General features: G+C 54.4%; 8 protein-coding genes across 8 annotated transcripts; 5 read left to right on the top strand and 3 right to left on the bottom strand.

Moving 5' to 3' along the window:
• Nucleotides 1-154: 154 nt before the first annotated feature.
• B0T15DRAFT_110564 (Spo11/DNA topoisomerase VI subunit A) lies at nt 155-2,213 on the top strand. The gene is made up of 8 exons (XM_062861494.1): nt 155-579; nt 637-703; nt 789-897; nt 956-1,045; nt 1,094-1,174; nt 1,236-1,307; nt 1,385-1,697; nt 1,757-2,213. Exons 1-8 carry the CDS (start codon nt 237-239, stop codon nt 2,023-2,025), a joined length of 1,344 nt encoding a protein of 447 aa, XP_062724333.1. The 5' UTR covers nt 155-236; the 3' UTR covers nt 2,026-2,213.
• A 364-nt stretch (nt 2,214-2,577) lies between these two features.
• On the top strand, nt 2,578-3,617 carry B0T15DRAFT_524697 (ankyrin repeat-containing domain protein). The gene is made up of 2 exons (XM_062868790.1): nt 2,578-2,886; nt 2,970-3,617. The coding sequence occupies exons 1-2, from the start codon at nt 2,691-2,693 to the stop codon at nt 3,362-3,364; spliced, it is 591 nt and encodes a 196-aa protein (XP_062724332.1). The 5' UTR covers nt 2,578-2,690; the 3' UTR covers nt 3,365-3,617.
• Nucleotides 3,403-4,272, bottom strand: B0T15DRAFT_509003 (alpha-N-methyltransferase NTM1; the record flags this gene model as incomplete). Its single annotated transcript, XM_062867763.1, has 3 exons — nt 3,403-3,541; nt 3,603-3,941; nt 4,034-4,272. 3 exons carry the CDS (start codon nt 4,270-4,272, stop codon nt 3,403-3,405), a joined length of 717 nt encoding a protein of 238 aa, XP_062724331.1.
• Nucleotides 4,273-8,042: 3,770 nt separating this feature from the next.
• Nucleotides 8,043-10,497, top strand: B0T15DRAFT_572701 (SGNH hydrolase-type esterase domain-containing protein; the record flags this gene model as incomplete). Its single annotated transcript, XM_062870906.1, has 4 exons — nt 8,043-8,109; nt 8,507-8,530; nt 8,769-8,932; nt 8,988-10,497. 4 exons carry the CDS (start codon nt 8,043-8,045, stop codon nt 10,122-10,124), a joined length of 1,392 nt encoding a protein of 463 aa, XP_062724330.1. The 3' UTR covers nt 10,125-10,497.
• Nucleotides 10,498-13,234: 2,737 nt separating this feature from the next.
• On the top strand, nt 13,235-14,266 carry B0T15DRAFT_110450 (uncharacterized protein). Its single transcript, XM_062861493.1, has one exon. It carries the CDS (start codon nt 13,401-13,403, stop codon nt 14,202-14,204), a length of 804 nt encoding a protein of 267 aa, XP_062724329.1. The 5' UTR covers nt 13,235-13,400; the 3' UTR covers nt 14,205-14,266.
• Nucleotides 14,267-14,780: 514 nt separating this feature from the next.
• On the bottom strand, nt 14,781-16,426 carry B0T15DRAFT_390359 (uncharacterized protein; the record flags this gene model as incomplete). Its single annotated transcript, XM_062864535.1, has 2 exons — nt 14,781-16,043; nt 16,094-16,426. 2 exons carry the CDS (start codon nt 16,424-16,426, stop codon nt 14,781-14,783), a joined length of 1,596 nt encoding a protein of 531 aa, XP_062724328.1.
• A 306-nt stretch (nt 16,427-16,732) lies between these two features.
• On the top strand, nt 16,733-17,534 carry B0T15DRAFT_508999 (NADH ubiquinone oxidoreductase subunit NDUFA12-domain-containing protein; the record flags this gene model as incomplete). Its single annotated transcript, XM_062867762.1, has 7 exons — nt 16,733-16,783; nt 16,841-16,861; nt 16,926-16,932; nt 16,994-17,071; nt 17,139-17,181; nt 17,270-17,428; nt 17,486-17,534. The coding sequence occupies 7 exons, from the start codon at nt 16,733-16,735 to the stop codon at nt 17,532-17,534; spliced, it is 408 nt and encodes a 135-aa protein (XP_062724327.1).
• Nucleotides 17,535-17,864: 330 nt separating this feature from the next.
• Nucleotides 17,865-21,812, bottom strand: B0T15DRAFT_110430 (NAD(P) transhydrogenase beta subunit-domain-containing protein). The gene is made up of 5 exons (XM_062861492.1): nt 21,606-21,812; nt 20,359-21,537; nt 18,337-20,310; nt 18,201-18,275; nt 17,865-18,137 (listed from the first exon to the last, which is right to left on the bottom strand). Exons 1-5 carry the CDS (start codon nt 21,709-21,711, stop codon nt 18,103-18,105), a joined length of 3,369 nt encoding a protein of 1,122 aa, XP_062724326.1. The 5' UTR covers nt 21,712-21,812; the 3' UTR covers nt 17,865-18,102.
• Between the last annotated feature and the right edge of the window lie 377 nt (nt 21,813-22,189).

Here is a 22,189-nt window from a genome sequence, read left to right as displayed (position 1 = left end):
TTTTCTTCCAAAAGGAAGGAGCGGCTGACCCAAGATTCGAACGAGAATGAAGTTGTTGATGTACTACCTTAGTGATTGCAAATCCGGTATGGAGGTAACTATGGAGCTGCCTTGGTCATTGGAACATCTCAAACTTTGACCGAATTCGCCATGGGATTACGGGAACACTTCCTGAGCCCCCTGAACCACGCCAAGACCCGGCTTTTACCCGTTGTAGACTTACCGCATCTGGAAGTATGTTTTCAAAACCCCGGGAGCTGCGCCGAATTGGGACCAGGTCCCGGTCTCTCAACGTAGTTGCACAAGGTCCATCATCGGTGTCGGCCAGGATCAATCTCGATCGCTCAAGTCGGGTCATTCAAGTCCCTCCATCTTCCCAGAACGGCACGCTTTCCCTGATTGAAAATCTGCTGGAGTCTATCGTCGACGCGATCAGCAGCGGCAAGGAGCTCGTCATCCCTTATGCAAGCGTTCGATCGCTTCAAGATGGTGCAGTGCAGACCACCAACCGAAGAGATGCTCGGGCGGTTGATTACGTGCGGTTTCCGGGGCGTTCAGTCCAGGAAGCCAAGAAATTCGGTACGATTGTTAGCAGAGCTTGGGTGCTTTCTTGCTCACATCGCTGCCTGTTCGCAGAGGCTCTCTTCCGCATCATCGAACTGTCGCATGAAGCGCTGCTTTCCGGAAATCTCATTACGAAGAGGTGAGGTCGACACGCAACTTGTCACTTTGAAAGTTGGATTGCGCCTGCACCGGCCGACGGTTCGCTCATCGCTGACAATATCCAGGAACATCTACTATCAGAATCCTGATCTGTTCCGATCCCAGAGCGCGGTCGATGACATGGTGGACAACCTTGCCTTCACACTTGGAGTTGGTCGAGAAAATCTGAACATCGTAAGTGCCTAGCATTGGCTGTTGGCTTCACCCGGCACACTCTGTTGAATGATTATAGGTCGCTGCAGCCAAGGGCCTTGTTTCTGGGCCGATTGATATGATTCTCCATGATGGCTCCATCCACAGCTGTGATATCCCGGGCAACACGGTACGGAATGCGCCCTTTGACAGGTGTGGATTTGTCTGACTGCTCCAGGGCATGCTGTTGCCATCCGTTTCTTCGATACAAAAGATCGATTTCCGCACCACACAATGGTTGTTGGTCATCGAGAAAGAGGTACGTATGATATGACTTGGCACAACGACTGCCGACCTGGATCTTTCACTCACGGCTCAAGGCTACGTTCCGCACGCTGGCTGCGTCTGCATACTGTAAAAACTCCCAAGCAGGGCATGGCATAATCATAACGGTAAGGAGGGCCAGAGCCCCTGCATCTCAGTGCCATGACATTGCGAAGGTTAGCTGAAAGAATTTCTACATGACTAGGCGAAAGGCTTCCCGGACCTGGCCACTAGGCGGTTCATATGCATTCTTCATTCAATGCGGCCTGACCTGGCCATGTTTGCACTGGTTGATTACGACCCCCATGGACTTGCGATTATGCGAACCTACAGATATGGCAGCCAGCGTCTTGACCACGAACAGAATGCTGCAACGCCGCAGATTCTGTGGCTTGGCATCCGCAGCGATGACATATTGCTGGACGTGGACACCGACCGTCACGAGAGCCAGGACTACAGCCAGAGTCAGCCCATCTCTGAATCTGCTAGCAAGGATGCTGCGGCGCGTTACCTTGATGGTGAGCAGATCTATAACAACAATAGCCGTCAAAAGACCCAACTGAATTCAATGTTTCAGAGTCACAAAACGAGAGGCGTACAAAGAGAGTCAGGTTCAGCAAAGCAAAGGCGCCTAGCGAATCGATTCTTCCCCTCACTGCGCATGACAGGAAGAGGGCCGTCGAACTCCTGAAAGAGATCTCCGTTGCCCATACGATCGACGTTGGCGGGTCCGATCAAGTGCAAGAGTTACAGCGAATGCTGATGCTCAATATCAAAGCCGAGATCCAGGCCGTTGACAATTACGGAGATATTGCGAAGTGGCTAGACGATAAGTTGAGTGGATGATGAAAGCTTATGATTCCCTTGCGGCATTGCACGTTGTCAGTGTATGACATTGCCCGCTTTAACCATTCATCGCTGAAGCAGTAAGTTGTCTCGGGGTCAAGATGGCTGATAAGATCAGGAAAATCTCTGCCCATTCAACATTCGATACGTTGATGAGTAAATGGCTTGAGCTATCCCAAGCTACCGTATCATGTATGTACATATATTGCCGGCCTAGGTATCACCTCATAGACGCCCTTACTCGTACCTCAGGCTCCCTGTTGACAGAATATTGTGTACAGCAGCATCACCACCAGCCAAACAGATGCGGCTGCCAACAAAGTATCTTCTCCTCCCTTTCTCTTTCGTTCTTTCCGTTCTTCTGTCTGACTATCCCTTTTCCTTTCTTTCACTCCCATCATTTCTTACATGCTTGAATTCTTATCGTCAAATCAAGTTTGGTGTACCATGTACGGGCTTTTCAACTCAGGGGTACAGTGTGGAGTTCAGTTGTGCTAAGTCCGCACTGTCTGGGCACGGGGTTCTATCAGTGGCCGGTCAAAAAATTTGGGAGCTGTATGACGGTTCAAGGGCAGACTCACTCATTGTTTCATTCATAGCATAACGTTATCCCACGCATTGTGTTTTGCCCACAACCCTGGCGGTTGAATAAGCCAACCGATAAAATGGCACCGCAACTGACCGAAGACGAGATTGACGACCTCTTATATGCGGCTCGGACAGGAGAAAAGGATGAGCTGACGTCCCTGCTCTCCTCCCTGGCAGAGCGGGAAAAGCTGTCGCCCGCTGAGATTCTCATAAGTGCAAGGGACGAGGGAAAGTCGACATGCCTGCATATGGCGACTGGGAATGGCCATGCTGGTGAGCGATTTTATGTTCTGTTCTTACCTTCAAGTGTTGAACTGGATTGATGAAGTTCGCTCACACCTGCTTGATTCATGCAGATATTGTAACCCACCTCCTATCGCACTTCACCTCCCGGCCCAAGGAAGAAAAGCAAGCCTTCTTGGATGCGCCCAACGAGTATGGGAACACGGGTCTGCACTGGGCTGCGCTGGGCGGCCACCTGGCTGTCGTGAAATTGCTGGTTGAGAACGGGGCATCAGTGGCGTTGGCCAACGACAAGAACTACGTTCCGCTGGACTTGGCGAGCTTTGGCGACAAGTTCGAGGTGGTCGACTATTTCCTAGCCCAGAGCGGTGGGCTAGAGGAGGAGAATGCTGCGGGTGAAGGCGTATCGAATAATGCTGTTGAGGGAGTGCAGCTTGACGATGAGGAGAAGCAAGGAGAGGAAGCGGAACAAAAGGGGAAGGGCAAGGAAAAGGAGGCTTCATCATGATATTCGACATTCAGAATGGGTCGGCTAGGGAGGGCGTATCATTGCGCTGGCTTCAGTGCATACATCCTGACTGGCAACAGCGCTGGCATGCCGCGAGCCTGTAAGCCTCTTTGCAGCTCAACCTGAACGAGGCGCAAGCCCGCCTCAGTGAATATGCGTCGGAAGGTACCATCCTCTCTGCACGGCGTGTGTTAGTCACTGGTGAGCAGCAAGGAAGGAAATTCAAGGAGAAACGTACCTCGTTACGCTGCTGTCAATGTCGTCAAACTCGTCCTTCCCACCTGTCGAATTGTTCTCCTTGACTACTATCAACCCCCCGTCAGGGTTCAAAGCCGACTTGCACCTCTTCAAAAACTCGACCAGCTGCTCATCGGTCAGGTGCACCACACACCACTGAATCCAGACGAGGTCGTATTGCGCGCCTTCGGTGGGCTGCCAGTCTTCCAGGCCGACATTGAAGACGCTTCTCACACCAGGCTTGCCCTGCATCGCGGCAGTGAACTTGGCAATGGGCTCAATGACGTCGACCTGCTTGGCAATGCCGTCAAGGAGAAGGCCCTGGGTCACTCTACCGATGCTGGGTGGGAAGTCCGCGTCAGATCAGCGCGCCATCACATTTTGGACTCGCCGGATTTTCGAAGCCCTATCAGTCTGTAAATTTCCACTCACCCGGCCCCGCCCTCCAGAGCGCTGGCTGCAACACGCTGCCCGGGCTTTGCTCCGATGCCGAGCTTCGCCAGGAAGTTGCGTGAACCTCGAATGTCGACCCTGCTGATGTGGTCGGTGTGGGGGAGACCGCCGAGCATGCCATCAACGTTGGCTTCGGTTGCTTCCCAGTATTTTCTCCCGTGCTCCCTGCTGATGAGGGAGTCAACGTTTCCGTTCCGAGCGTCGTTGCCTTCCGCCATGATCGGCATGCGCGACCGTTGCCCCGGGGGTAGTTCTTTCGAATTGTGGTAAAGTGAGATTTTGAGTACTTTCAATGCGGCTCATCGTCTCCATAGCCTATAGGTTCCGCGATTTTCTCACCGTTCGGATTTCTTACACCCGGGACGGAAATGAAATTTATGACGTTCTTTTCAGCAGTTGGGCAAACATACACCTGTACGGTAACTACCTACCGTTAGAAACAAGCGTACGGAGTCGGAGATTGTATTTGATTCGCTCAGACGTATTATAATGACCGGTCAAAGATCTGGTCTTGCTAAAATCACCAGGTATCCTCCCACCTCAAGACGGGTGTCACTAGGTACCTATTGTATTGTACACGTATTGTACGCGAAGCATACACTAGCCGCCCGTATCTTACCAGCCTATACTAGCTACCATGACAGCGACAGCATACGACCGCTCGACGACCTCAACCGCCTCGACCTCGAGGTCATCACGCTGACCTTGTTCGGTAAGAAGAGTAACCAGACATTTTGAAAACACTTTCAACCAAGCAATTGATCCGCCGGATCGCTTAGATATTTAGAATTTAAATTACCAATCTTGATCTCGTTAACTCGTTACGAAGTCCTGTGACTCCTGGCCTCCAAAAGGCCGGGAATGCGGCAATGCCGGCAGCTCCGCTGGCTACCAGGCCTATTTACAGCAATGCCTAGTAGGTTATCAACCTATGATAACAGACTCTTGCACCTCTCACATTTCAGTCCGCAGTGATGCCTAATAAACCTGTCGACTCGAGTCCCGAGTGGCATAATGCATTTGCAGGTACATGGATGATGGATACATCAAAGCCATGTCGACGGCACGACGCCGATGTCAAATCCTGAGGCAGCCGGACGCGCGACCAAGATACCACTGGGTTTGAGCCTCCCTGTCTACTCCACCAGTTCAAGGTGGGAACTAAAACGTAGATACTAATAGGGAGTCCAGTAGGTGATCCTACCAGCGGCTGCAGTGCCATTAGAAATTACCCGACCCCATTGCGAGAACCTTTATGTGCCTGCCTTGGATCGAGAAACTCACCATGCTCCCCTGGCTCCTGCCGAACAAGTGAAATGATAATAAGCATCAAAACCAGCGCTTTCCAGGACCAGACCACAGAGGATGGGGGAAGAAAAGCAAGAATGCAAGGCAAAAAGCAAAGCAAGCTAAACAATGAGGTACGCAACGCGGAGGCAGCGAGCAAAATGCTATCACATCGCATCTGGTCTAGTCACGACCCAAGACGGCATTTCCCGGTCCCTCCTAAACTTCGTTCCCATGCCTTAAAAACAAAGCATCCCTGATCATGTACAGCGACGTATGATCTCGCCCTCCATTTCTAAGGACATCCAGCTGCCTGTCGAACACGGATATGTCAGCAGCATGCTTTTAATACGCAAATAATAATAAATAAGCACGAAATCAAATCAGAGCCACGGGATGACCCAACTGACCCCCGTTTGTTGAGGGATTGAATTCCAATCACGGTGTGGATATGGCAGTACTCACAATACAAACGACACAGTGCCCACCCTGGACGGTGCATCGTCTCGTGCAGCCGCGCATGTCGTTGCACGTCAGGCGTGACAGGCAGGCACAGGTATGCATCTGGGTGTCCCCGTAGCTTGAATACCCAGGCCCCGTAGGCGTGGTACTCGACGTATAAGATGGCCGCCAGCTGCTGTAGCTCAGGGCGGAGTTAGGCGCATAGCTGACGCCGGAGTAGGTGCTCGGGGTGTAGCTGCTATATCGGGACCGCTTGGCGGGCGGCTCGGAAAGGTAGCTTGAACGGGAAGGGGTGTAGCTTGAGGGAGACGGAGGGAGGTAGCTTGAGGAGGAGAGGTAACTAGTAGAAGAGGGTGGATAGCTGGTGGAAGGGACGTAGGTAGAAGGAGCGACGTAACCGGAAGAAGGCGGATGGCTAGAAGGAGGTTGGAGATAGCGAGAAGAGGAGAGCAAGCTGGAAGAAGGGGGTCGCCTGGCGGAAGAAAGGAAACTGGAAGTGAGCGCGCTTAACCCAGATGCCGGGGGACGGCGGGACCGGAGGTAGTCGGAGACGACTGACTCTCTCGGTTCTTGACCGGGAATTCTGGATCTGGTATATGCTGGAGAATATCTGGGGCTTGCAGTCGATGCAGTCAAGACAGGAGGGGATGGCCTGCTGGTTTCTGCGCTTGTGATATGGTGGCATCTACTATCCTGGAAGTATATGTATGATAATGAGCCTTCTCGGAGCCGGGAGTACGGGAGGACCTCATAAACAATGGGAACGGACTCGGAGGACTCACTCTGCACGGCTGGCACTGCGTATGGGGGGCTCGAACCCTCCCCAAACATGCACCGCCGGCTCTGCAGGACGAACCATCCCTGTTGCAAGTGCACGACATCTCTCCCCTCGACGCAGGGGGGAAGGTGGGCCCCCTAGGGGGCGTCCACGGTCCCTCGCCCGACCTGTCGCAACCCTTGGCCTAACAAGAAGGGGAAAGAGGTTAGACATCCAACTTCCAACTGAGCCATGGAGGTATGTATATGTAGAGATGGGTGGCTTGCCCTGCATGGATCGCAGTAGTCAAAGTACGAGTGGCCGAGACTGGAAATGCAGGCCTTGCACTCCGTGAATGTGTGCTTGCAGTATTTGACGCGCCATGACGACATTCTGTAGGTATAACTACTACTAGTAGTATAAGAGTAGTAGCTATAAGTTCGATGAGAGCTATGACTGGCAGCTGCTTGCTTTTCACCGGAGCCGACGGGACTGGTAGCCTTGAGGGTTTTCGAGAAGTAGTCCCAACGGTCCCAGGAAGGAAACATCCCAAGGGCTGTTTTATAATACTGCCTTCCATAAGTCTAGGTGGCCCCAGACATGGGCCGGATGCCAACTCAGCAGTTATTGATGCACGAGTTCTGCCACCGTGTTGTTCAGCTCGGATTCTGAAAGGATATACATGATGGGATGGTATAATGGAAAGTCGAAGGTAGTGTACGTTGTGCTGTGGTTCACGTGGAGCATGGTACCTACCTAAGTTGAGCGACACGAGACTAGAGAGCTCTTGGCACCTGTGACATTTCTTTATTCAAAAGCCTGTTTTTAGGTTATTTGATTGACTGCGTCTACGTGGAATGCAGTTACCTAGGACTGGGCCTCTCTTCATTAGCTAGCTCCAGTACCCCTCTACCAATACCTCCTCCAGTACTAGGTGCCTAGACAAGGTACCGTACCAGGTACTACTAGTAGTAGTTGAATTAGCCTCCACGTTCGACCGACTCGACCAAGCCCCATGGGACCTTCAATATTCAACTCGCCATACTCTCCTCAGCACGAGCTTTGCCGTACTCAGCCGACAAACGCCTTGAATTGCTCCGTGTCCCGCTCCACAACCACCGCCATCCTGTCCTTCTATCAGGTCATGCGCATTTTGCAAGGACACTTCCGTCTTGTGTGCACCTTTCGGACGGCGACCTCGTGGCTGACTATGTTGGCCACAAGCTGCACCGTGCTATGATCCTCCTGCCATGGTTCGCAGGAAGATGTACGACTCGCAGATTTCGGTCTGAGGGGAACATCGGAAACCGAAGAGGTAGGCGTGGCCGGATTCTACGGCCTCTGCATGGTTGTTTTTCAATGTAAACATGGCATCAGCACGCTGCTGTTGCTGTTCTTGCTGGTTTGGCGACTCCTCCCGGCTTGAAGGCATGGCAACCTGAGGGCTACATTAGACATTGGGTCAGGGTTCATGGTTTAAACATGACGGAGATGAATGCTTCCTGGTCGCGTAAAGGAGGACTGTTACATCCAAGCAGTAGCGAGTACGGTAAGTCGGTGATGACCCCGGAACAGTGATGCTATCTTAACAAAGCCTCGTGCCATCATGCCATGATCACTGGCCAGCGCATCATGTCCCGGTCACGACACATCTTACTACTTCTTTAGCCCATCGTATGTATGTATTTTAGGAGACTTGCTGTTGGGCTCGAACGACGAACCCGTTAATCAATCAATCATCGCAGTTGTGTTCAACCAGCGGATTTTGCCTGAGGACCTCCAAAGCGAAAGGCCCTCCGCTGCCTTACTGTACTAGCTGAAAGCGTCCCAAGATCCTGTTCCTCCCGCCTCCCTAGATTTACCCCGATAGGCGGGACATTATTGCAGATGCCTGACTGCAGGTTCCCACTGGGTAAATGATTCCGCTTGACTACCACCTACTGTAGCCCCAATCCGTTTCCGCTCGCGCGGTATACGACTATGGCTAAATCAGCACCCCTTTTCCCCCAGACACCCAAATGCCAAGCAGATTAACATTCGGGCAACGAACATCCGCAGCTTGGTCATGCATCAACACAGATAAAATCTCGCCCAGTCATGCCGCCGCTGCTTGAGAAGCGCTGCAGCATTCATTGCATTGGTAGCCAGGACCGAGGTCTAATTCCCGAGGTGCTTCACACAAGATGCTGTCTACCTTTCACTGGGCAGCTATTGCTGCCTCGTTGCTGCTCTGGTCTCCTAATGGCGCCAACGGTGTGCCAATATCGGGGAACGCTGAAGTGGAGCGAGCGGACGATGGCTGGCACTGGGTGGCCACCTGGACATCCATGCCGCAACTGGTGGAGCAGAGCAATATGCCGCCGTCACCATTCGTACGCAGACACTCTCATACACCATGGTCTCGGACTCTGATACACTATGCCACAGACAGGAGGCGGCGGGGTCTTCCGGGACGCCACCCTGCGTCAGACACTGCATCTGTCCATCGGCGGAGAGCGGCTGCGCATCCAGATCAGCAACACGTTCGGCGGCAGCGACCTTCCCATCAGCGCGGCATCCGTCGCCCTGCCCACAGGTGGCAAGGCCGGTGTTCCGGGCGTCGACTCCTCCACGCTTAAGCCCCTGACCTTCCGCAACGGTTCCGCGTCCATCACGATCCCACGAGGTCAGGTCGCCTACACCGACCCGATCGACTTTAGGGTCGACCCGCAAAGCAACATCGCCATTACGCTCTACTCACAAGCAGGCCAGTCCGGCAACAGCATCACAGGGCACCCGGGCAGCCGCACCACCTCGCACATGCAATCCGGCAACCGTGTCAGCGCAGCCACGCTGTCGGGCGGCGGCAACACCAAGCACTGGTACTTCCTCAGCGCCGTAGAAGCCTGGTCACCGCCCACAACCTCGGCGCTCGTCATCCTGGGCGACAGCATCACGGACGGACGGGGCAGCACCGACGACGCCAACAACCGGTGGCCGGACCTGCTGCTGGCGCGGATGCAAAAGGACGGCGCGAGCGGGGGAGGCGGCACTACCACCACCAAGCTCAGCCAGATCTCGGTGTGCAACCAGGCAGCGGGGGGCAACACAGTGCTGTCGGGCGGGCTGGGGCCGACATTGCTGTCGCGGTACAAGCGCGACGCGCTGCAGGTGGCCGGGGTGAGGTATGTAATGGTGTTTGAAGGAGTCAACGACATCGGGTCGGGTGGGACGGATTCCGGGTCGCAGAACGGGATCGCGAGCCGGCTGCAGCAGGCATTTCAGCAGATTGTGCGCGACTGCAAGGCGGCCGGGTTGAAGACGATCGGGGCCACCATCACGCCGTTCGGCGGGAACGGGCAGGCGTATTCGAATCCGACGCGGGAGCAGACGCGCGTGAAAGTGAACGACTGGATCCTCAAGAGCGGCGCGTTCGACAAGACGGTCGATTTCGCGGGCATGGTGGCCGACTCGGCGGCCAAGAGTCAGCTGGCCAGCCAGTATGACGGCGGTGACCATCTTCATCTTAATGTGGCGGGATATCAGGCTATGGCCAATGGGTTTCCATTGGGTGTGTTTGAGTAGAGCAGCGGAAGAGAGTGAAAATCATGGTATGAGACGCCAGATATTCAGAGGGGTGATTCCTCCTGTGATGTCGTACTGGGTTCCTAGCCCGACGGACTCGTCATAGTTTTGAAAGCAAACTCTTCCAAACCAGGACGATAACGTCCTATTAGAGGCTCCGGAGGAGGGCTGGGTGGAAGCGGGAGTCTGTCGCTCTTGCATGGCGGGAGTGTCCGGTACGACGATAAAAGAACGTTGTATTTGCTTCCATTCCCAACAGACGGTCAAGGTGGTTGATGACCTCGAATTATATCATTGCGAGGATCAAACGGATGCGAACGGCATTGCTCTGCTCTGCTTGTATCGAGTGGAAAGCAGTGGAAGAAAAGAAGAGGAAGAGAGGTAAAAAAAGAAAATGGGAAAAAAACAGCCATATAACGTTAACTACTACCGTACATGATAAGCGAGTGACCCAGACAAGCGAGTGACCCACTTCCTACACGACGCGACATCTTTGCACTCAACAACAAAATTTCCTCTACCATCCAAAATGCCCTCTACTTCAAAAGAAGGCCAGATAATATTGGCTCTCCAAGCTCTTCAAAACGACAAGAATCTAAGCGAACGAGCCGCAGCTAAGATCTATGGGGTCGACCGTAGGACCCTGGGGCGCCGACGCGCCGGCAAGCCTGCACGACATAATCTTCCAGCCAACTCGCGCAACCTTACAGATCTAGAAGAGAAGGCGATAGTTCAATATGTCAATGAGCTATCTGCACGTGCATTCCCGCCTAGGTTATATGGTATAGAAGATATAGCCAACCAACTACTGCACGAACGCGATACGCCCCCTGTTAGCAAACGCTGGGCTTATAACTTTGTCAAACGCCGGCCAGAGTTCTATACGCGATATATACGTAGATACGACTACCAGAGGGCTAGATGCGAAGATCTAGACATTATTCGCAAGTGGTTTAGGCTTATATAGAATACTAAGGCCAAGTACGGTATCGTAGATGACGATATCTATAACTTTGACGAGACCGGGTTTATGATGTGCATTATCTTTGCGGGCATGGTTGTTACGACCTCAGATGGCCGCAGCAAGGCTAAGCTGGCCCAGCCTGGCAATCGCGAGTGGGCAATAGTAATCCAGGGAGTCAATGCTCTCGGCTGGGCTATCCCTCTGTTTATTATCTTAGCCGCGCAATACCACCTTGCCAACTAGTATACCGAGTGCAACCTCCCGGCCGACTGGCGCATCGCAACCACCGAGAACGGCTGGACTACTAACATAGTAGGCCTAGATTGGATTAAGCACTTCAACTACCATACAGCACCCTATATAAAGGGTAAATACCGGTTGTTAATCCTCGATGGCCACGAAAGCTACCACTCGACCGAGTTCGAGCTCTATTGCCAGTAGAACAACATTATCACGCTCTGTATACCTCCACATTCCTCCTACCTCCTCCAGCTGCTCGATGTTGGCTGCTTTAGGCCGTTGAAGCAGGCGTACGGTCGCCAGATCGAGGACTTAATATGCGCGCATATCAACCTGTGACGAAACCACAGGCAGTCCTGCCTCTGAAAGGGTTCGCCGGTCGAAGGTAACTGCTGGTCGGACTGTAGGTCTCGGTGAAGCCAAAAGGTTCACAACAATGCTTGCCGCAATGTCTGCACAATAGGTATGGGCTATTGCTTGTAATATTGCTCACTGGAGAACTCCCAGAGTCCTCCATAACGAATGACTATATACCTAGCCGATCCTGTTGGCTCGCCGTCGTTCGACGGCTACCGCGGTCTACCCTCGATCGCCTTGGGTAGGCGGCTACCCAAGTCTATCATGATCGCTCTCGCTCGCCGGCGACCCTGAGCTACCCAGGTCGTCCTTATGCGGCCGCCTGCGGCTTTTACCCCTGCTGATTGGTTCTGCCTGTTTCCGTCGTGCCCCACCGGGTCTTGCTATATGGTTGGTTCGTGACACAACCACATAAGCAAGCTCGAGTTCCTTTGTACCTTTCGCACGGCCTTCTTTACCTCTATCACCAAGAGGAATATACAGGGCGGTTTTACAGGGGCTGGCCTTATGCCGTACGATCCAGAGAGGGTGCTTTCGAAGCTAGATATCAAGCTTCGTACACCAACACCCCTAACCTCACGGCCAGGCACTATACAATCTTGAGTCTTCCAGACACCATACAACACCCAAGAAGCCAACTCATAGTCAACGCTCATCAAGACTCGCATTGCCACCCACCAAAATAGCTCCCCGACTTCGATGTTGGCTGCTGTGGACCAGCTGACAAAGAGTACAATAGCTGTAATGCACCAGGTGGCTCTCCTATAGGCAGAGAATGCTTCGCTCCGCAAGGCCAACGAGGCACTAAGCAAGCGCCGAAGAGCCAAAAGAACGCGTGTACAGCTTGGAGGATCACTTGCAGTGGAAGATGCAAAGGATCTACTAGACCAAAAGGCTATGGTTGGGGAGGTGGCACAAGAAATGCAGCGAGATGGTGGTGGTACAGGGGGGGCTCGTACGAAGGTTCGGTGCTGTGGTGTATGCGGCAAGCCTGGTCATAATGCCCGCACTTGCCAGGAGGTTGCAGAAGCATCTGATTCAGCCGTTTCTGATGTAATTGTAGTTGGTTGATAGTTCTGTTGTTTTGTAATTGAGGATAATGTATGTAGGGTAGTGGAGAGTGGGTCATTCGCTTGTCTGGGTCACTCGCTTATCATGTACGTTATGAATGAAACTCATTAGATCTCGATGTATTCTGGAGTATACTGTATATAGTGTATGCATCACACGTTTTGCCCCGAGTTTGACCGGTTACGCCTGATGCGCGGAATGAAGCGGGCCACCGGACTTCGATTGATATCCATAACGGTAGAAAAGCGATATGGAGGCATCTCTATGCTCCGAAATGGTGGTTGGCTTCCATGAAGTTGCCCGGACGGCTGACCCACCCGTTTGGGTTTGAATGACGAGCCAGGGAACAGGGATGTCTTACCGAATTTACTAGCGCATTTTCGGGTGAGGAATCAGGTGGCCCGTCAGGAGTGGAGTGGAGGCCCCCACAGTCCGCTAGTTACAGGCTGCTCGTTTGAAGTGCCAGCTCAAGCGAGCTCTGGCCATCTTAATTTCCATCTGTTTGATATTCTGAGCTCTTTCTCGCTTCGCCTTCCAGCAACGTGCTCTTCGAGAGCAGTTGAGCCATTCCTTTGGGCTTGATCCCACCGTCCACTCCTTATACCAGACAAATTCACTCGTTTTCTGCTCGCCCACCCATCGCCATGCCCGGCAAAGGACATCACCGGTCGCGGTCGTCAATCGACCGCGTTATCGATCTGCTGGCAGATCTCGAGGAGAACCAGATCGCCGTGCTCCTGGACGACCTGAACCACACCACCTCGAGCAATGTCCCTGTGTCGGACGCAATTGCACTCTTTGAGCACCATACAAGCAAGGACATAAGGAAAAACACTCGGTCACCGTCGCCGGTACGGGCCCTGCAGGTCGAACTGGAGCGACGTCACAGCAGGAGGATCTCGGCTGCACCTGAATCAGGACCTCGGGCCAAGAGAGCCTCCTTTCAACCACCAGCCCCGCGGCAGCCGACAAGCCTTTCGCTACCAGTAACGCAGCCGACCGACCGACCCGGCCGATCCGACTATACCGGACACAACGACCAGTCCTTGTTAACACTCCCTTCGCCCACACATGTCGAGCGTCCCCAGCCGTCTTCCTCCGAGGCATCATCCTCCGGCTTTCGGCCCCGTTCGTACAAGAGGATCAGCCGCCCCACGTTCCTTTCGCCGACCGCCACTGCCGAGCTGCACCTGTTACTCCTGGCCTTCTTTAATGGAGAGACGCCGGCCTCCGCCACCACGACGGCCACGCCATCACCCACCACACCGCAGTTCTTCGGCATGTCACATTCCCCCTTCTCGTCCGACTTCGAGCTCGAAGAACCCAACACCCCGGGTCTCGATCTGCTGGAACCGTCGCCGACACGGACCCCGAGCTTCTCGTCCGGGCGAAGCATCAGAACGATCCCCAGCATGGGCAGCATATTTGAAGTTCTGAGTTCACAGTGATACCTAATTTCTTTTAAATTCCTAATGGACTTGTAATACACCACGCGTTAGGCTGTACGATGGGAAGAGCGAGAATGATATCCGAGCTGCAAGGCTCTTTGTTTTCCTCCGGCGCGTCACGCTTTTAGGTAGTAAGGATGCCCGCCGACCTTTTACGGCGACAAGGGCGGATAACCGGGAACGCACATTCATTATTACATGCCTCGGCGTTGACATGACTGTCTGTCGTATAAATTGACTCGTCTGGTTGGGTCATCGACAATTCGCCTTTTTTAGGGGAACTCTCTCGCGCTCTGGCGAAAGAATCGCGCCTGTTGACAGCCATTTGCTGCAAGCTGCTGTAGAAACTACGTCGAAGATTGTTGATCACAAAATGAGGAGAGCCCCTACTGCGAATACAACAAAGAGAATATTCCGCCGGGCTACGGCTAGGTACTGAACTCCTTTTGTTCCGGGTATAATGCCAAGTTGTAGGTGCTGTTACACTGTTCACACAATTTCCTCGCTGGCTCGGTAGTAGGGATACGTATATTAGGCGGTAAAGGGTTGTCAGTGAAGATGGTTATCCATCCCGCTTTACAGCGCCCCTCCCAGGAGCTGCACAATCATCATGGCGATACGGACCTGCAGCCCAACCCGCCGGTCCGTCTTGGCAAAATCATCCCGGGTGACAATGGTCGTATGCTCCTGCAGCCAGCGCTGTTCCTCGCCTAGGCGTCTCTTCAACTCTTCATTGTCGGTCACAATCAGAGCGTTCGCTTCCAGATCAAGAGAATAGCTCCGTTTCGTGTAGTTGGAGCTGCCGATCAGACTGATGGACGGGTCCTTGCTCCCGGGTAGCGTCACCCACAGCCCCTTGGCATGGTAGGTCCAGCCCCCTGGCTCGCCGACAGTGCCCTTGCGCCACTCTCGCAGGACCGTGGATGCCTCGCGCTGGTGTTGGTGCACAGCGTGAACGAAGCGGCGAGCAAGGAGAGTGTAGGCGTCAGGGAGAAGACCAGAAACGCCTGGCGACTTGTAGAAACCGTTGGCGAAGGGCGAGGCCGTAATTACCGTGTTGCTGTGCGACCGAGTAGACAGCAAAAGCTTAGTGAGTGAAGGGGCTGGGTTGAAGTAGCCTGCTGTAAAGGTCCAGGACGAGTTTTCGTACTGGGGCAGCGAGAGAGTCTTGAGGACATGCGTGACCGCGGGGAGTTCAGTTGAAGTGTCGGGCGCCAACAGCTGCGAGAACTGCGCGAGCACGTACACTGAGGTATCTCTCTTCTCGGGCGGAGTGGAATCGTATGCGGTCAGCGGCGCAGTCTTAGGAGATATCAAGCCAGCCAGCAGGTTCGTAGACTCCTTGATGAACTGTGTGGGATCCTCTAGAGGTGACGGGGCCGCATTGTCCTCGGGCCAGATCATTTCGAAACCAACTGTGGAGTTCGAGGACCGGACCAGAAAGCTCAGCGACGAGACAGCATCCTGAATATTCGCAAAGAACTCGGTGACATCCTTGGAGGAGAATAGGTGGTATCGATCCTGCCTGTTCGTGAAGTAGTCATTTGACAGGTTGGCTCCCGTAAGGATAATCTCGTCGTCGACACCGTATAGCTTCATGTGCTGTAGTCCCCATCCCTCGTTGATGCGCTTCGGTATGTACTTTCTCCTCAGGCCCGTCAAGTTGGGTGTGTGGTACATGCGAATCTCGACTCGTTCCGGGCCAAACTCGGCGACGAGAGGGGCGAGCAGGGACGCGCATGACGGGTCAGGAGCTTCGCGGGTCCCTCGCAGAGCATCGGTGAGGATGCTGAGCCTTAGGTTAGGCTTCGAGCGCAGGGCTTCTTGCAACGTAATGATCTAGACACGTCAGTACGCGGTAGCTGCCACAATCCGCAGTCAAGACGAACAAGCTCCTTCTCCGCCTTGCCAATGTACAGCGTCGACAAGAAGATGCGCCGTTCCGCATTCCGAATCTTCTGCTTGAGGGTCTCGTAGAACTCGGCGGGGGACTGCAGAACCCGGACTTGCGATCCGTTGATCTTGAATGAGGGTGCTATCCAGTCCAGCTCCCCCACGAACGGCGCAAGCATTCCGGCACTCGACATCGGCGAGGACCCCGGTGTTGCTCCGGCCGTAGGCATTGAAAAGCGCCGGCAATGCGGTTGTGCAAGCCGTACGCACGGCCGCGAGGCCGAGATCTTGAGTTTATTTGAGCATCGCGCAATGCTCCTAGCTAGCATAGCAGCAGAGGTCGGAAACCGGGGCTGAGGGTGCAGTTGCCGAGAAGCTGCAAATCTGTCGTCGGAATCTGAGATCTTGGTGCCATTGAACCTGCCGAGAACGTCAGCGATTTTTTTAGACAGGGGTTTTAGTTGAATGCCCTTTCTTGGCGTCCGACTCTAAGCGAGCTTCCTCATTGGATCGGGAATACCCGGTTTTGATCCGCTGCATCGTCAAGTTGCTCCATCACGCGGCAACACCACCAATGCTCGAATTGAGTCTCAGCATCGCGCCACAGTCGATTGATCTGCTCCGCTGAACCCAAGATGTCGACCATCACAAGGACCCTAGGCAATATCCGCAAGATTGGCCTGAAGGTTTGTCATCATTCAAATCCACCAGGACTTTACAGACGCTGACGATGCGGACCGCAGGAATACTGGCACCAACTGAACGTGAGCCCTCCTCGCCCAATCCGACCACGTCGCCGCAGCTAACCACGCTGTTTCCCGACGACAGTACATTGGTACGCCCGGAAGTTGAGTTTAGGTCAAGTCAGACAACAGGGAACTGACGATGGAACACAGGCGACACCAAGGCCGGAGTGTTGGTTGGCACCGACGCCTTTGGCAATAAGTTCTACGAGAACAAGGACGAGTTGCCGCGTACGTCGCCGAACAGCTTGCTCATCGCATGCCAACTATCCGTCCGCTAATGATTGACGACGCGCAGTTCGTACGAGATGGGTCGACTACGCCAAGCACGACTATGATGCGTACGTGCCCTTCTGTTACTAGTATCCTCGGCAGCGCCCACCTTATCCACCTCACAGCACTGTCGCTGACAACAGTACCTATGTAAAGAGGCCACATCGAGCCGCTTTGGCACGCTTGGATTTCCTACATGGTTGACACTCCCCCCAACCAAGACCCTATCAAGGCGACGGCCGCCCGGCCGTGGAACCCGAAAGGACACACGCCGAACCAGACCTTCACTCGGGGAGCATTTAAAACATATAACACGTGGGTCGTCCCTGTGATACTTGGATGTGGGTCTGGTTACCGCTGACAACAACATAGGACGAAGCCTAAGATCCAGTCTTGGGAGCCCTTCGCCGCGCCAAGGTAAGCGGCGAGGTAGCACCCGGTGATAGGATGTTAGAGTGTATATATTGGCTAGGTGAATAAATCGCCGATTTCCACTATCGTTGTCGTGCGTCATGCTTCATGGGATCTGCGGGGTGGTCTGTCAAACATTCCAGTTTTGCACGGCACCGGGACTTTCGATACGAGTTCTACGGACAATAGAAACGTAAGGGAATATCCAGGATCTTCATTCAGCCGACTGCTTGTTGAGCCTCCCGGGTTTGGCTGATGCCACTTCCAGCCTCCAAAAGCTAATTTGGGAGGCGCAACAAGTATCCCGTCGGTATGACTCAAGTACGCAAACAACTAGGCTACTTAGATAGGCGAGCAACGACTTAAGACCAAAAAGGTATCTGCCAAAGCGGACGACGGAGGGTCCCAAGAAAAGAAATCCAAGAAGACAATAAGTCAGTCCTCTAGTCTCCTCCGCGCCTGAAATGCAAGCTGATGATGCATGCGAGATGATCTTTCTCTAGCAACGAGATCAATCAACCAAGGAGGCGGTGCATATGTACGGGCGGTATATGTGCAGACGTATCCTCCAGGGTCTACTACTTGAGCCGAGCCTCGATGGCTGCTTTGATAGCTGTAACGGTAACCGGTCAGTTTCCCCCAGATCACACAAGAGGGCACTTCAGAGGTGGCTTACCTTCCGTCGTAACCCTGGCATCTCCAAACAACATCCTGGTTCCAGGCATGTAGAACATCGGATTAGGGACATCCGCTATGCAGCAGTCAGCAACCACACCAATACAATGCATCGCAAGCCACGGGATTGATCCTACCGTAACCGCTGGCCAAGCTTCGCTTCATCACCACAACCTGCTTGCTCTTCCACGCATGCAGCACCGGCATGCCCGCGATCGGGCTACCCGGTTCCAGCGCAATCGGGTTTACCGTATCATTCGCGCCAATGACGAGCGTGACGTCTGTCTCGCCAAAATCATCATTGATTTCATCCATCTCCAACACGATGTCGTAGGGCACGCTGGCTTCAGCAAGCAGGACGTTGCATTGGCCAGGCATGCGGCCGGCGACAGGATGAATGGCGAAGCGCACCTTGACGCCCTTCGACCGTAACATACGTGTAATATCTGAGATGGCGTACTGCGCTTTCGCGACAGCCATGCCATATCCCACAACGATGATGACCGATTCGGCGTTGGTGAGAGCGTCGGCTGTCTCTTCGACGTTGGTCTGCGTCACGCTGCCCTCAATCTTAAAGTCTGTGGTGCCCGGGGCTGAGATGCCTCCGAAGAGTACGTTCATGAGCGAGCGGTTCATGGCTACACACATGATGTAAGAAAGGATTGAGCCTGATACCCCGATGAGGGCCCCGACCGTGGTGAGCAGCGGGTTGTCGAGCATGAAACCCTCGGCGACGAGGGCAAAACCACTATACGCGTTCAGGACGGTGATCACGACGGGCATGTCGGCCCCCCCAATGGCCGCTGTAGTGGTGAAACCTTTCAGGAACGACATGGCGGTGTTGGCGGCAAGCGCGCCAGCCGCAATGAGGGGGGAGCCAGGTGCCATCGTCACGAAAGCACCCATGGTGGCAAGGTTTGTCGCGAGCAGCCCACCGTTGAGAGCGTGCCTGCCGGGCAGGATCATGGGCCTGGAAGACATCTTGCCAGCGAGTTTCAGGAAGGCAACAATGGAGCCGGTGAAGGTGATGCCGCCAATAAGGACCCCAAGGTAGGCCGTGACGAGATGAAGCGTTGACACATGAGCCACGTCGGCCATGACGCTGCCGATGCTGGTCAAGACCGCAGCAAGACCGACGACGGAGTGAAGCGCAGCCACGGTTTGGGGCAGGTCAGTAGGAGTTATTCGCTTTCCGATCAGGAAGCCCAGGATGCTACCAATGGCCGCCAGTCCCCCGAACTGGGCTAGAACTTCGGGGGAGAAGCCGACCGCCAAAAGCGAGGCAAGAACGCCGGAGCCCACACCGAGCATTCCCAGCATGTTACCCATGCGAGCCGTTGCCTGTGAGGCCAGTCCGGAGATTGAGGTAATGCAAAGCACCGAGCTCACCATGTAACCAGCCTGGACGAGGCCAGCAGCGCCGGTGGATGCCGCTGCGATGAACCCTCCTCCAAAGAGAACCCCGGGGATCGCATACAGCCAGTGGTATTCGGGGGGGTCAGTTGGGCGCCGGAACATGTCGAGCATGCGCTTCGTGATGACGAAACCGCCAGCAACATTCACAAACGCAAGAAGAACCGAGGCTGCGCCGAACAGTTGGGGGATGGTCTCCGGGAAGTAGCCGCCACCGAGGATGAACAGCCCGCCGACGCCAACCATTCCAGAAATAGCGTTGGTGACGCTCATCAGCGGTGAATGCAGCGCGGGGACAACACCCCACACGACCCGATATCCGATCAGAGATGCCAGAGCGAAAGTGAAGGCGTTCCCCATGAAGAGGGGCCCAGTGAGCTTGCCCAAGGCGAGAGCAGTACCCATACCTCCCGTCACCAGCGCGACCTCTCGCGAGGCTTTCTGAAACGGCGTCAAGGCAACTACCTCGGCCTCCTTTCCGGCGGCTGGCGCAGCAGGTAGAGGCGGCGGAGCGGGCCGAGGAGCGGGCGGAAGGATTTCTCCGTTCTTCGCGACGATTGCACCTCGGACAACCTCATCGGTGAGGTCGATGCCGAACTCCTTCTCCTTAGGGGTCATGGACAGGAGAAACTTGGTGATATTGTTTGAGTACAGAGTGGAAGATTGCGTTGGCAATCTCGACGGGAGATCGGTGTAGCCTGTGAATGTTAGCTAAAGACCCTATCAGTAGGAGGATATATACTTACCGATAATCTTGACGTCTCTGTATGTGATCATCTTGCCCGGTTCCGTCTTTTCGCAGTTTCCACCAGCCTCGGCTGCGAGGTCCACAATGACGGATCCGGGCTTCATGATCTCGATCATGGCCTTGGTGATGAGCTTGGGGGCTGTTTTGCCGGGGATCAGGGCGGTGGTAATGATGATGTCTACTTCCCGTGCCTGCTCTGTGAACAGCTTCATTTCGGCCTCGATGAACTCCTTGGACATCTCCTTGGCGTAGCCACCCGCGCCGGCCCCTTCCTCCTGTAGGTCGACCTCGACGAACTCGGCACCGAGCGACTGCACTTGCTCGCGGGCCGCAGACCGTGTGTCAAAGCCGCGGACAATTGCGCCCAGTCTCCTCGCGGTGGCGATTGCGCTGAGGCCAGCAACTCCAGCGCCGATGACCAGTACCTTTCCCGGTGGGATCTTGCCCGCGGCCGTGACTTGGCCGGTTAAAAAGCGGCCAAAGTTATTCGATGCCTCAAGTACCGCCTTGTAGCCGGCAATGTTGGCCATGCTGCTTAGGGCGTCGAAGACTTGAGCTCTGGAAATCCGAGGAATCATGTCCATAGCAAACACTGTCGCCTTTCGAGAGGCGAGCCTTTCCACCAGCGCCCTGTTCTGGGCCGGTTGGAGGAAGCTAATGATTGCCTGCCCCTCTCTGGCAATGTCGGCCTCGGCAGCGCTGGGACCTCGCACCTTGAGTACAATGTCTGCCTGTTCCCACACAGCAGAGGCATTGTCGACCAAGGTGGCCCCAGCAGCCGCGTAGGCCTCATCGAGAAAGTCCGCCTGCGCACCGGCCCCCTTCTCGACTAGCACCTTTGCGAACCCCTTTTTGAGGAGAAGCGCTACATTTTGTGGCGTGAGGGCAACTCGGCGTTCATTAGGGTACGTCTCCCGGGGCACCCCAACGCAAAGCTCTGCAAAGGGAGTGGTAGGAGTTGTTGCGGCTGATGACTCTGTCGAGTAGGGCGCCTGGTTCCCCTGAGGCGGCTGGGTTGGAAGTGCGGACAGAACTGAGGCACGCCGAACGAGCTGCAGGGCCTGAACTTTGGGGGCAATTAGCGCCAGGCTCGTCAAAGTTGGTTGGCCTCGCAAGGGCGTGTCATGCAATGCTCGCTTGCGCATGGCGACAGTGCTAGTAGGGATAGGACCGGAGTCTATAGTTGGCCCGAGTTAGGCTTCGATTTCTTCGATTGTGGTATATGAATCGTCAAGGGTCACTCACAGAGAACAGAGAGCGCCATCTTGAAGCAGACGTGTTGATTAGCAGGTCGCAAGATGCGACAGCCGATGTTGGCCAGAGCTGGCCGAAGGGAACATCGAGACATCATGGCCACCCAACTCGCGAGCACTTGTGCCGCCGAGGCAGAGTCGACGAGATGGTATCATGAGTTCACATGCAGGAATAGGTCGGCGGCCAGCAGGTATCGGTAGGAATTACAAGACTGATGATATAAGAGAGAGTTTGTTAAAGACTGGTAACAGTTTGTGTCACGGTGTCTGTGTGCGACATCAGTGGCTTGCAGGTATCAGGTCATAGGCGCTTTGAAACAGGATGAAGTGGTGCGAGCCTGCGAGGGGACGCCACCAGTGGTAACAAGGGAGGATCTGTGAGCCTGAGCAGGAAGTCTAACGTTACCCCGCCCTTCCCGTGCGGGGTCTCGCGCCTCGCCCATGCTCCGGTGAACACCCAAGCCCATAATATCCGGCGGAGATGAACTTCTTCAGCCTTGGTCATCAATAATATCCATGTAGAGCTGGCCTCAAATATGGGCCATCACACGCCTTTGTGTGGGGTTCTTCCTGCCG

Source organism: Chaetomium strumarium (assembly GCF_033439665.1).
Source record: "Chaetomium strumarium strain CBS 333.67 chromosome Unknown B0T15scaffold_2, whole genome shotgun sequence".
In the NCBI taxonomy this organism is placed as follows: domain Eukaryota; kingdom Fungi; phylum Ascomycota; class Sordariomycetes; order Sordariales; family Chaetomiaceae; genus Chaetomium; species Chaetomium strumarium.
The sequence above is the reverse complement of the archived record's forward strand: the minus strand, read 5'-3'. Positions and strand labels throughout refer to the sequence as shown.

Coding starts and splice junctions, on each gene's coding strand:
- B0T15DRAFT_524697 (XM_062868790.1), top strand. CDS start 2,691: ATGGCACCGCAACTGACCGAAGACGAGATTGACGACCTCTTATATGCG. Junction 2,887..2,969: donor GACTGGGAATGGCCATGCTG/GTGAGCGATTTT, acceptor TGATTCATGCAG/ATATTGTAACCCACCTCCTA.
- B0T15DRAFT_110564 (XM_062861494.1), top strand. CDS start 237: ATGTTTTCAAAACCCCGGGAGCTGCGCCGAATTGGGACCAGGTCCCGG. Junction 1,046..1,093: donor GTGATATCCCGGGCAACACG/GTACGGAATGCG, acceptor TGACTGCTCCAG/GGCATGCTGTTGCCATCCGT. Junction 1,698..1,756: donor TGCGGCGCGTTACCTTGATG/GTGAGCAGATCT, acceptor TCAATGTTTCAG/AGTCACAAAACGAGAGGCGT.
- B0T15DRAFT_110430 (XM_062861492.1), bottom strand. CDS start 21,711: ATGATGTCTCGATGTTCCCTTCGGCCAGCTCTGGCCAACATCGGCTGT. Junction 21,538..21,605: donor GATGGCGCTCTCTGTTCTCT/GTGAGTGACCCT, acceptor GGCCAACTATAG/ACTCCGGTCCTATCCCTACT. Junction 20,311..20,358: donor CAGAGACGTCAAGATTATCG/GTAAGTATATAT, acceptor TAACATTCACAG/GCTACACCGATCTCCCGTCG.
- B0T15DRAFT_110450 (XM_062861493.1), top strand. CDS start 13,401: ATGCCCGGCAAAGGACATCACCGGTCGCGGTCGTCAATCGACCGCGTT.